Raw genomic sequence first — 13374 nt, 5'->3', positions numbered from 1 at the left:
CTGCTACATCTTCAGTGCTGTGGGTATGTTTCCATCTCTAATTACCTAACTTATCTTTGATCGGAAAGCTTTTTTTTTATTTGTTGTTAATTATAAATTGTAATTTTTGTGACTATGATGCTGTTAGTTAAAAAACTACTTCGAGAGTTGCTTTGTTACTACCATTATCATTAGTTTCAATGAGGAAGTGAATGTTAAGTACGGTTCTATTAAGACTACAAAAGAACTCGAACATAGGTAGGTCTCAATTCTCCATAGGAAAATAAATATTTGTTTGCCTTTTTTACAGGTGATATTGAAGGGCAGTACGCTATTAAACATGGACAGCTTGTATCTTTGTCCGAAATGCAAGCTCTCGACTGCCTTACTGTTGGATCTTGTGGAGGGGGATTCATGCATGAAGTTATGCAGTACGTATACGTATACTTGTTATTTATTTAATCTTATTAATGCGAATCTAGTGAAGATAGTGTGGGATTGACTAAAAGAAAAAGAAACAGAACATATAACATAGGAAAAACTATAGATACTATATAAACTATTCAAGCTACCGAACATTGTGTAGTATTAGGAGTCAGTTGTAATTGCCAGTGAAGTCAATCTAGCACTGCACAGACTCTATCTACATCTACAGTAACAAAATGTGAAAGTGCCTGTTTAATAGTCATCATTTCATGGGAATTTAGAAAATTACCCCTTGGTATTTAGTATAGCTATCATTGACCTCATAATATTCGTTAATTTCAGGGAATTAGCTAAACGCCCAATGAAGTTGGAGAAGGAAGATAATTATCCCTATACAGCACCACCCAAACGAGAATGTCATCATGAGCCCAGCAAGGGAGTTGTCCAGTGCACAAGTGGTAAAAAACTATCAATGATGGACGAGGAACAGATGAAGACCCAATTACACAAACGTGGCCCTATGTCAATTGGTATGTTTCGTGCAACATAGTTTTTAAATTAATGTACTCTATATTTTATATTAACTGGATGTACTTTCCAACAATTGTTAAATGTAATGACAAAATTTAGTATTTAGTTAGTTTTTAGTTTTTGGGTTTGTTTTTTATATTTTCATTTCTTGCCTTATATTATTTTTCTTTGTTTGACTATGTGTCACATAGTAAGTACTCGTACATGAATTCCTCATCAATATCATAAATGTCAGTTGTTAGTAGTCATGTCAATGTCAGGTTTTAGATAAAATACATTTCTGCAGCAATGGCTTTGGCAGAAATGCCGCGTGGCAATGCTATTGCAATAATGATATACTTAACCTTAATTTGTGAGGCAGTGTGAAACAAAAATTAAAAACGTTTACTAAAGTGTCATTCTATGGAATTTGCTAACTATGTAAACAAAAGTCACTCGTAAATTCATCATTCAGAGACAATTTCAATATGGCGGTTTGTTTACAGTTAGCTAGTTCCATAGAATGACACTTAAGGTTCAACATTATAAAGTTTGAAATGAATTAATTTAGGTCCTTGTACGTAAATATACAGGGCGTCCCACAGCTATGCCACATGGAGGGAAAGTACCCTGAATATTGTAGATGGAACATTTTACTGAAAGAAGACATTATTTTAATTTTAAAAACAATTTAAATTGCATTCATGATTTTTAAATAATTACATGGTTGAACCGGGAATCGAACCCGCTACACGAGAAAAAAAAACATCCTGTAGCTTTTTCATCCCGATCGAAAGGCTTCATCATAAGGATTATTTTTTGCTAAATAACATAGTGTCAGAAACTAAAGGAAGACCATGAATTTTAACATTTGATGTGAAATTTAGCGAAATAATCAAAAGAGAGCGGCTTTGTATTCAACAGAATGACACTCATTTTGAGCATATTTTGATAAATTAAATTGGTTAATTTGAATTAAAAATGTTAAAATTCATGGGTTTCTTTTTATTACCGACACTATGTTATTTAGCAAAAAATAATCCTTATGATGAAGCCTTTCGATCGGTATGAAAAAGCTACAGGGTGTTTTTTTTCCGTGTAGCGGGTTCGATTCCCGGTTCAACCATGTAATTATTTAAAAATCTATGAATGCAGTTTAAATTGTTTTTTAAATTAAAATAATGTCTTCTTTCAGCAAAATGTTCTATCTACAATATTCAGGGTACTTACCCTCCATGTGGCATAGCTGTGGGACGCCCTGTATATTAACCTGTTTCAGAAGATTGATGCTCTTCACTATTTTTTTATTATATTTCTACAGCTTTAAACGCCGCGGACTTTGACTTTTATAATAAAGGTATATTAATACCTAATGAGTGCAAAGGGCAAGACCCAAATCATGGTGTACTTCTGGTGGGATACGGAGAAGGTTTGTAGAAATTTTATAGCTACTACACGTTTATATTTTTTATTAATACATTCATTATAGGTAATGAATGAAATTCCACTCAGTACCAAATATTTTATTAACACAATTCAAATATGACGAAATCATCATCATCATCACGAAATAACTTCATTATTTTATGATCATTGATCACATAAGAATTTTGTCATTACCAGAGTTGTTACCTACTGAACGTTATATAATCATAAAACTTGACAAGACTCAATAGAAGCTTGTTATTTCTTTCTTCCAAATACATAAGTCAAAATGATAAATTAAGATAAATGATTAATGACTATTATATCTACGTGGAGTGAGTGTACTTATACATATGCTCCGTCCGAGTATTTCTGAACTGATGAAGCGCGAAGAAGTACGCAGGGTTGTGCGTATACTTTTAGTTTAATGTAATCTATTATGGACGAAATAATTGTGTTTAAATTTTTACTTGCACAAAGTTCCCTTGCATTTTATTCAGTATTTGTGCCTGTGCCGAATTTCTACTCATTTCCATCATGAGTGATTCGTAAGAATGCGTATAAAGAATGTGTGAGGCACTCAAAATTAACGTTTCGACAATGTTTCATTTGCAGAAAACGGCAAAAAGTTCTGGATAATCAAGAATTCGTGGGGAACTGGCTGGGGCGAGGAAGGCTACGTAAGAATATTGCGAGGAGTCAACGCATGCGGTATTGGGACTTATGTAGCCGAATCCACTGTGGCATAATTTTCTTTTTTTACCTTTTCGGAGCGTTCATAGATCATAAGCAATCATAGCAAAATTCTAAATCAAACATAAGGAGTATTATAAAGCAGTTTCTTGACTCGCATCTTGCCCATACGTGATTTAAATTAACATACATAATATATTGTATAAATCATTTATCATGGTTTATATGGCAAAGCCACAAAAATGGCGACAATGTGTACATCGTGAATCGTAATAGAAACATATACTGCAATATTCTTAATCATTAATTATCATTTAATTATAGGAGACAAATAAATTTGGTATGTCATGACTTAAATCATAATTGACTTCTTTTTCTTGAATCATTCTCCTAAAAATCTAAGGCCCCCTTGCACCATGCCACTAACCCGGGGTCAACCTGTTAAAGCGTTTACCCATTGTCAAATTGTACTGGTATAACCATGTTAACTCCAGCTTTAACCGGTTACCCGGGTTAGTGGGATGGTGCAAGTGCAATGGCGCTAACCGGACTAAAGATGTGCCAGTTGCGGAAAGTTTGACAATAAGTATATTAACTCACATTATAGACGGGTCTAACGCGAATTTTATTTAATTACCTTGATTTACCGACGTTATAATGTGAGTTAATATGTGTTCAAACCGCGAAAGTTTAAAATATTAAGTTTGACAATATTATAAAGTTTGATAAGATATAAAGTTTGACAAGACAAGATATATAGTTTGACAAGATAATTATACATTTTGAAAAGTCATAAAGGTTTACAAAATATTCGAATTATTTTCCATGTTTATATCAAACCAAAACAATCACTACATCTTATAAAACAAAATCCCCCGTATCTGTCTGTTTGTGTGTTTGTTTATATGTTCGCGATAAATTCAAAAAACATTTTACTACTGAACGGATTTTCATGCGGTTTTCACCTATCAATAAAGTGATTGTTGAGGTTTAAGTGTATAATTTGTCAACCCGCGGAAAACCGGGGCGGGTCGCTAGTCAAATATAAATTTTAACGCGCATGTTATTTCTAGATGAACAAAGAAAGTTTTTTTTAATAAGGGGCTAATGTAAAATTTTAGTTTTTATAGTGATTGTAAAAACTACATGTCTCCACCTGTAGGGCTAAGATGGTCGGCTTTTTATCATTTGTTACCATGCCTGACACGTTCTAACAAATATGTAAGTGCGAAAGTGACGCATGGCATGACAGGTGATAAAAGTGCGACCATAATACCGCTTCTGGAGAAAATAGGAAATATGTACTCGTATGCCGTCAAACACAATGCCAAGTAGCCATCTACTTACTGCTGAAATGGCAAAAAAATACTACATATTAAAAAGTAAAACAGTACGACACAGATATTGATTTTAGATTTTCGTTCTTTATTTCAATTTATTTCAATATTAATGTGTATTGAAAAAATCATTGCTTTACGATCAAAACTCACGGAGGAAAGAAATAACCCACTCCCATATCCCCTTAATTCAAACACATAGTAGCAGTGTAGTATGAAACTTCCCATAAAATAAAATTTTGCGAATGCTTTAACGGTACGGTTTAGTGCAACCAACTTTAAATCACTGAAATAAAAAGTTGAAACCTTTAGCTTCTATTAAAATATAGTAAGTTTAACCCATCAGCGCCTACACCCACTTTTGGGAATCCACCATATGTTAGGTAGAGTCAGTCAGGTGGGTAGGGGAATACTGCACTATATGCAAGGAAATCTAAAAGAGGACAAGTTGCTAGTGAATAACTAATCCGGGCAACGAGATTATCGACCTGGCCGCGTAGCCAAGATGCCAATCGCTTACGCTCCGTAGCGATCGAAACGCAACTGTCACTGTCGCGCTAATATGGAAGAGTGTTAGAGAGACTAATGCTTTTCGATGTCGAAGCGATAGCGATTGTAACCTTGGCTAGGCCGGCTGATTCGAACTTTAAAGTCGGTATCCAAAGTGATGTTTCTTCGAACAAAAACGTCACTTTTGACTCTGGGCCGTATGTCTGAGCAAGTGCATGAGAATAACCTGAGATGATAATGCCTGACCTTCCGGGACCGTGCTTCTTGATTTATCTCCGGCAGTTCTTTTTCATGATAATTTCATCTGCTATTGCATAGCCACGACCCTCAGTTATGAGTATTATTACTATTACCTCAGGAGCTACTAACACATATAGGTTGCTCCAAAGTAAAAAAAATCGTAATTTGTTAATTTCTTCGTAACCACTACACCGATTGTTATGATACTTTGTATAGGTACTGGTTCTAAATACCCCAATGCATATGTACGTATGTCGGCTTTGTCCAATGGCTAGGGACAACCTGTATTATTTTGGAATTGACACTCACAAAAGAAAATTTTTGGTAGGGTCATAAAAATAATAGACAAAATGCGATTCAAACGTATATACCACATTTATTTTAGTGTCCAATGATTAGTAAATTTATATAATGTACTTTCAAGCTAGAGTAAAATTTTGATTAAAGAGATGAAATACATTGATTAGGTAGATGATATAATGAAGATTGCGTTAACTAAAGCGACGTATGTGCGCCATGTAATCCAGGAATGCTACATTTCTTGTACAGTAATTTTGACAGATGGAGATGACAGAGAGAGCCTAAGCTTCTTGGGAGTGAACGGTGTAGCTAGTGCCCTTTTAATAATGGGTTGATAAAGAACGCCTAAGCCACTTGGGAGTGGGCGGTGTAACTGGTGCCCATGACGCAAGCGTTGACTCCTCGTAACAGTCTCACGTAGCCTTTTTCGCCCCATCCATCTCCCCACGAATTTTTAATAATCCAGAACTTCTTGCCGTTTTCTGCGAAAGAAAAACAGTTTTAATTCTGTACATTTGAAGGGTTCTTCTGCTTTGTCACACTTCTCAGAGTATTCAGAGCAATTATTTGTATTAAGTGATTGTTGCAGCGGTAAGTAAAGCCTTTTTCTCCAATATGCTCGGAAATTTTCACCTTAATGTGGCAAAAATAGCACGGGAAGTTCTTCGTTATTGTAAAACTCTAATTAAAAAAAATCAAACTATCGCTGTCCTGTTCTAGCGGACGGGAAATAAAAAAACACTACAGTAGTTATTACAGTACTCCGTTCCGCTTCGCGTCGTCCGACAAAATCGAAACTCATCCACGAATTGCCTTTTCCCGGCCTCTGCAATAATGTACTATTAAAATACCTATTATTGATTAAAATCTAACATTACCTTCTCCATACCCGACCAAGAGCACGCCGTGGTTAAGTTGTTTACCCTTGCACTTATCGGGTTCTAGTATGCCTCCTTTGTAATCGTAAAAATCAAGTGCGTTTAGAGCTGAAAGTAGGTAAACAAAGACAAACTTAAGTATTAATTATTGTTCTTCTTCTTCTTCGTTACACTATTGACAGAGTGGTCCCATGACACGACAAGTGATATTAATATTTAATACTCGTTTAACGACACGTATAAATTAAATATTATTAACTTTGTTCAAAAAAAGGGTAACGTCACCTGCCTTTAAGAGTATTGATAGTACTATGGACACAATGTAATTGATACACAATCTAATATTTTTCTGCACCTTACATTTTGTATCATTACAGACTTTATTATTTTAGGTACAAATAGTAGGTACCTATTTAAGTTTAGATATTGAATTTACGTCCACAAAGATAAACCGATTACACTAAAAACTTTGTTTAAATAGAAAGCTGATACGGATTGATCCAGAAACGATGAGAACTTTGAAAAGATCATGTTAGGTACTCACATAGTCGCGGACGGTCTAGAACGCAAAATGACTAGTGTAATATTTTGCCTATTTCGCTTTTAATCTTCATCGCGAACGGTCTAGAACGCAAATTGACCACTTTTTTATATCACACAGGTGGTAGGTTAGGTTCGTTAGTTATCTTCAAATGGCCGTACGCCAAACCGCACAGAATAGGAGCCCCGCATCAGCGGGGCTCCGTCGACATCGCTAACGTAAAGATAAAGCGACGGAAAATGATGTAGGCATTTTGCGTTCTGGACCGTTCGCGATGTAGACTTAGAGCGATATAGGCAAAATGTTACACTAGTCATTTAGCGTTCTAGACCGACCGCGAATAACCCGTACTCACCGACTGCCAGAGGTCCTAAGTTTACCAATTTATTCTTTAACTCCTCTTCGTCGGCGATTTTGATAACAGTACCACCTGTTACCAGCGCAACCCCCTTACTGGCGTCTTCTTTGCATGTTGATTTTGCATCATGATAGGGATAGTCTGGCTCCTTTTCCAACTTTTCCTTTTTTTTAGCCAATTCCCTGAAATTCACGCAGTTTTAAGGTGAGGTTAGAGATCGCTCTTAAGCGATAAGACCGCCTGTTGTCACCTCTATTGTCTTTGTTTATGTTATTGTTCATTTATTGTAAACTACGTGTATGTGAGGTGTGCAATAAAGAGCATGTGCATTGTATTGTATTGTATTGTAATTGAAAATATAAGTGACAGGGGAAAGATAAACATTTTACTGCAGGAATTACATTCGTGGTCTTATTTATTTTATCCTTTTATACATTTTCTGACGGTTACACGATTATAACGGGTATATTTTTTGTATAAGTACTTACAAAGAACAAAATACCAACATTTACATTTTGCGTTAAAACTAATTGCATAATTTCCTGTTATGAGTAGAGAAGTGATCAAATTGCATAAAGATAAAAGTGTGTATATATTTTTTATAATTTCCTAAAGTTAAATTACCTAACAATGAGAGTAAATTATTCGTAGGCATATGATATCCCGTCCCGCTATGAGTTTATTACATTAAATGTAACTTATGACAGTAGAGATTATGCAAATTAAACTTCAACTTAATGTCCGTATGACAAATAAGTGTTATATTACTTGAACCTTAGCGGACACGTATTTCGCTTCGCGAAACTCGTCACTGGCTGCTAGTCGTCACTAGATGGTAATCACTGCATCGAACACGATGGAAATATCCTTAGTTCTTTTTTGTCAGCGCAAACACTTACTGCTAGAGATGGAACGGATAGTTGTTTGGTCGGATACCGGATATTCAGCCTGATCATCGGCCGAATATTCGGTATCCGGCCGCCGAATATTCGGTATCCGGCCGCCGAATATTCGGTCACGCAACTATACCTACATTTCGGTTTTTCAGATGCGCATTGTGCAGGTTTGACCTGTTTCCTAGTGAACGTTCGCGCAGACACATTTCTAGGTTCGTAATGAGTGTGCGTGCAAGTCATTGGAATGTTTAAGTTGTTTTATAATAATAATCAAGTACGATTATGCCTACTATCTATGCTAAACTACCTATATTAGAAGGCCAAATCGAAGTTAGGAGAGGAAGAGGAAAACCACGAGCAAGCTATACACAACAACTAAAAGCAAAAGCAAATGTCGTTTCTTACAGGGACCTAAAGAACCTGGCCGAGGACCGCGAAAACTGGCGCATACTCCACCGACAAAAGCCATGCTCTTAAATTATGATGATGACGATTATGACCGTGACTGTTTCTTGAATCCAATTTGTGTACCTACTTAAAATCATGCAATGTTAGGTAGGTACTCTCCGGTATCGGCCGAATAGTAGATCACTATCCGGTATCCGGACGGATATTAAATTAATAGCCCGATAGGCCGGATACCGGATAATAACCAAATATCCGGTGCATCTCTACTTACTGCATAACTTCGTGCATCCATCCTCCTTGGCAACCCCATTTCTCTCCGAGGCAATCGAGGACCTGCCCTTCGGAAAAGGACAGGCATTGCTTATGTTTGAGTGCGTACTGCCCTTCAATATCACCTGTGAATAAATTAATATAGTTTTATACTTTTAACTCCGTCTTCAATTTAAAAACGTTAAGCATAATTTTACTCCTTTGTTCACTTTCAAATTAACTTTCCATAATAGTTGAACTTGAAAAATACATGAAAGTTTAAAGGCCCTGTAACAGTTTTGGCTCTGCGCTGTCTGCTAGTGTATTTATCAATCAATCAATCATTTATTTCAGGCATATAAGCCCATATAATTTGTTAGTAATACAATATAAATTAATCTTAATATGCTAATGTTAGTAAGTACAAAATTAAAATATAATAAATTAAAGTAGAAATAATAATACTAAAATATCTTATTTAATAAAGCAAAGACTGCCACATTCCAAACCACTTCCAAACACTAGGCAGTACGCTTCCGCATTATGGCGTGAAAGCCATCGGTTCGATTTAAGTATATCAAATATAATTATTTTCTGGTAACTAAGTTCTACCTGACCTTACAGGCATAAAATATTTAACAACAGTTAAAAATAATTCTAAACACTACTCGTAATTTTATTTTGGTGGTATAATGTCGTGGGTCCGTTACGTCGTCTTCTACAATCTTAAATCGACGATAAAGTACTTGGCCAAGTGATTTGAAACGTAACCGTTTCATATCATCATCATCATCGTATCAGCCATAGGACGTCCGCTGGACATAGGCCTCCCCCAAAGAGTGCCACAATGACCGATTTTGCGCCACCCGTTTCACATACTTTAATTAAATACGCTAAAAAAATATTTAAGTACTAACAAGCGTGTGATAGTGGAGAATTCGGTTTGAAAAACAGATTTGCAAGTTGCGAGAAAGGTAAGTAAGGACAATAGTTGTTAATGGAGAAACAACAGGCCCCAATTTCACCACGGTGACAGGTGCGACAATTGTAAAATATCACTGTTACTGACGTCACAGGCATCCATGGGCTACGGTTACCGCTTACCATCGGGCGGGCCGTATTCCCGTTTGCCACCATCATTGTATTATTAAAAAAACCTTATTATATCGGAAAAAAACCAGATATTTCTCTCGCAAAGATATGACAATTGTCACAGAAACACTACAATTGTCACAAAATTCCGACATATAACTCATTACCCTGTCAAGAATTACCTACAATTCTTCTAAATCTTGACAATAAAATTGTCTGGAGCTTCGCAAGAGAAATATCTGTTTTTTTCCAATATAATAAAGTTTTTTTCAATAATAATGATGGTGGCAAACAGGAATACGGCCCGCCCGATGGTAAGTGGTAATCGTAGCCCATGGATGGCTGTGACGTCAGCAATAGTGATGTTTTACAACTCTCGCACCTGTCACCGATGTGAAATTGGGGCCTGGAAGTATGCGACAGGATAATAGGTTACATTGTTAGGTACATAATTATATTATTAAGATTAACACTTACTTCCTTAAACGCTCGACTCACTAACTTCCTTAAACACTCTCACTAACTTCCTTAAACGCTCTCACTAACTTCCTTAAACGCTCTCACTAAAACAACGAACTAACTCACTAATACCACTAATAAACTAATTCAAATTAGAAAGGAGAACTCATGTTCACCTTTCACAATATTCATAATAGGTGGAGTAATGAAAAGAGACCTCAAGAGAATATCATCAGGTATCTAATGACAGAAATATGTCAAGGACTAATGAAAAATAGTATAATTTAAAAGGTGAGAGATGGTGGCGGGCATTTGAGCAACTTAAATATATGGACACTAAACTTATAACGTGATTATCTAAGAGTTACCGATAAAAGAACGAGTAAGTTCCAGTGAACTTACCAACAGCGCTGAAGATATAGCAACTACCACAATATCCTTGGTGCTTAACATGAGAAACCACATGTTTGTCCCTCCAATCAAATTCAGTAGCCGTAGGAGTCGGCCCATCAGGAAGTACTACACTCGTAATATTTTTTGGAAGTTTGAAACCAGTGTATTGCTCTAGTTCATGAGGGTATAAATCAGCAAAATGGTTCACTGCAAACACAGTATCAGGGAATTTGGCATTTCGCTCATTTATTTCTTTCAAGGTTTTCTTGAAAATCTCAAGCCTTTCATGGTACTCCCTGCGGTTGTATACTTTCTTGTGCTCTTGCACAAAGTCTTTGAACAGGCTTTCAGCGTCTTCTACTTCGTAGAATGGCTTGTCATAAGCAGCCAAGACCGTGCTGCTGGCGAGGCAGACCGTCGCCAGAACAACCGCCGCAAACATGGTGTTCGTTGACAGTTCTGATCTGTAACTATACATTTCTACGCAGCCTTTTTATACAGAAAATAATAATTAAAACACCTCAGTCATTTTTAGTACTTCCACGTGTATTTTGTATCAAAATTTTTGAGATTGCGTAAATATGTTTTTTATTGGATACTTAATTTTATCAGTTTATTTAATACAAAATGACACTTAAAGTAAATACCTTAGTTTAATTGTCTCCACGTGTATTTTATGTCTCCAAGTTGTTGAAATAGTGTTTGCGTTTGTTAATTTTATTAGGTATTTTAATGTTACCAGGCCGGATACCTGTAGGTACTAGATACCTAAATAGGTTGATTAGCCGTCTTAGGACATGCATCCTTAGGAATTTCGTACATTATACATTTTGATTTTCGATGTTCTGTCTTTGGGAATTTCGTATTAGGAAATTTGATTTTTGAAATTATGGTACATAACCACCGTACTAGGTACCTATTTAGGTATGAACTGAATAGATTTATACATATATCCTCATATTTATTTGTGATGTCCCATGGGTAAGGTACCTTATGGCGGTTGGCGGCTTGGCGCTTACGCTATTATTAACGCCGCTCCAATATTATTGCGGCGCTAGGCGACGTAAGCACCAGCCGCCATAAGGCACCTTTTGCCGTGGAACGTCACATTTAATCTCTTTATTTATCTTTCATCAAAAGGTAAGTTTTTTTTACAATATGGATATACAAAAGTAAAGTATAAAAACACGTACAAAAACCATACTAAATATACACTGTTCTTTATATTAAACACATTATAAAAAATTTAACTTAGGGTGCCGCCAGCTGTGGGGTAGGGCCAAGGGTGCCGGTGGTTAGGACCGACAGGAGAAAGGAACCGACGTATTATACGCGCCGTGTCCAAGATTACCGCCTTTTGCATCTACCTATTTAAGGAACTCACGTAATACAGTTCTCGAAAATGGTCGTACCATGCTCTATTGGGATCGATTATCATAATAATCACTGGCAGCCAATGCCAATAAGCCATACATCGTGTTGTTAATCGCAATAGCACTAGTTACACCGCCCACTCCCATGTGGCTTAGGCGTTCTTTATCAACCCGTTATTAAAAGGGCAATAGCTCTGATCTGATCTGAAGCGCTGATGGCCTAGCGGTGAGAGCGTGCGACTTGCAATCTGGAGGTCGCGGGTTCAAACCCCGGCTCGTACCAATGAGTTTTTCGGAACTTATGTACGAAATATCATTTGATATTTACCAGTCGCTTTTCGGTGAAGGAAAACATCGTGAGGAAACCGGACTAATCCCAATAAGGCCTAGTTTACCCTCTGGGTTGAAAGGTCAGATGGCAGTCGCTTTCGTAAAAACTAGTGCCTACGTCAAATCATGGGATTAGTTGTCAAGCGGACCCCAGGCTCTCATGAGCCGTGGCGAAATGCCGGGATAACGCGAGGAAGAAGATTAAAAGGGCAATAGCTACACCGTTCCTGGAAAGAGTAATAATGACGGGTAAAGTTGATGGCACGAGAACTCAGGGCCCTCCTCCTACTAGATGGTGTGCTCAAATTACGGCACCTATGCAATTAAAACAGCACGAGGCCATGCGCTTGGCGGGGAACAGAACCCTATGGAGGAACCTGGTCTTCAACAGAAGGATATGATGTCACGATCCTCAGTATTGAGGGACCGACTGACGAAGAAGCTACACCGACTCCCAAGAGGTTTAGGCTCTCTCTGTCATCTCCAACTGTCAACATCACCGTGAAATGTAGCATTCCTGGATTACATGTCACACATACGTCGCTTTAGTTAACATAACGTTAACCTTAATTATATTATCATCTACCTACCTAATCAATATGTATTAGTTGCATCTCTTTAATCAAAAATTTCTTTTGGGCTTAAATTACATTATACAAATTATAATGTACATTACATTATTCAAATTATAATGTACATTACATTATACAAATTATAATGTAATTTAAGCCCAAAAGAAATGCACACCTCAATAGAGAAAAGAATACAACAAATCAAAGGGAGGTAAACCTTAAAACGCCTTAAGCCCTTATCGCCTAAGCGCGACTTGCACCATTCACTAATCCGGGTTACCCGGTTAGACCTGGAGTTACCAGGGTTACCAGTACAAATTGACATTGGGTTAACGCTTTAACCGGTTAAGTGGGTTTAGTGCAAGTGGCGCTAAGAATGAAAATTTAGAAATTAAAAGAAATGTG

The 13374-nt window shown here is 36.8% G+C and overlaps 2 protein-coding genes and 1 long non-coding RNA gene across 3 annotated transcripts in view; 1 reads left to right on the top strand and 2 right to left on the bottom strand.

Moving 5' to 3' along the window:
• The window catches only part of LOC134664300 (procathepsin L-like), a 29653-nt gene extending 26534 nt beyond the window's left edge, over positions 1-3119 (top strand). Inside the window, exon 5 of the mRNA XM_063520865.1 lies at positions 2956-3119. Coding sequence (XP_063376935.1) covers positions 2956-3089 — 134 coding nt within the window. The 3' untranslated portion in view covers positions 3090-3119. The remainder of the gene's footprint in view (positions 1-2955) is intronic.
• A 2611-nt stretch (positions 3120-5730) lies between these two features.
• LOC134664714 (procathepsin L-like) lies at positions 5731-11154 on the bottom strand. The gene is made up of 5 exons (XM_063521460.1): positions 10704-11154; positions 8773-8896; positions 7195-7379; positions 6299-6406; positions 5731-5902 (listed from the first exon to the last, which is right to left on the bottom strand). The coding sequence occupies exons 1-5, from the start codon at positions 11134-11136 to the stop codon at positions 5766-5768; spliced, it is 987 nt and encodes a 328-aa protein (XP_063377530.1). The 5' UTR covers positions 11137-11154; the 3' UTR covers positions 5731-5765.
• Positions 7316-8811, bottom strand: LOC134664787 (uncharacterized). Its single transcript, XR_010098284.1, has 2 exons — positions 8773-8811; positions 7316-7379 (listed from the first exon to the last, which is right to left on the bottom strand). It is a non-coding gene; the product is annotated as an uncharacterized LOC134664787 (long non-coding RNA).
• Positions 11155-13374: the final 2220 nt, after the last annotated feature.

This window comes from Cydia fagiglandana, chromosome 5 (genome assembly GCF_963556715.1).
Source record: "Cydia fagiglandana chromosome 5, ilCydFagi1.1, whole genome shotgun sequence".
Lineage (NCBI taxonomy): Eukaryota > Metazoa > Arthropoda > Insecta > Lepidoptera > Tortricidae > Cydia > Cydia fagiglandana.
Note: the sequence above shows the minus strand (reverse complement) of the source record. Positions and strands in the feature narration are given on the sequence as shown.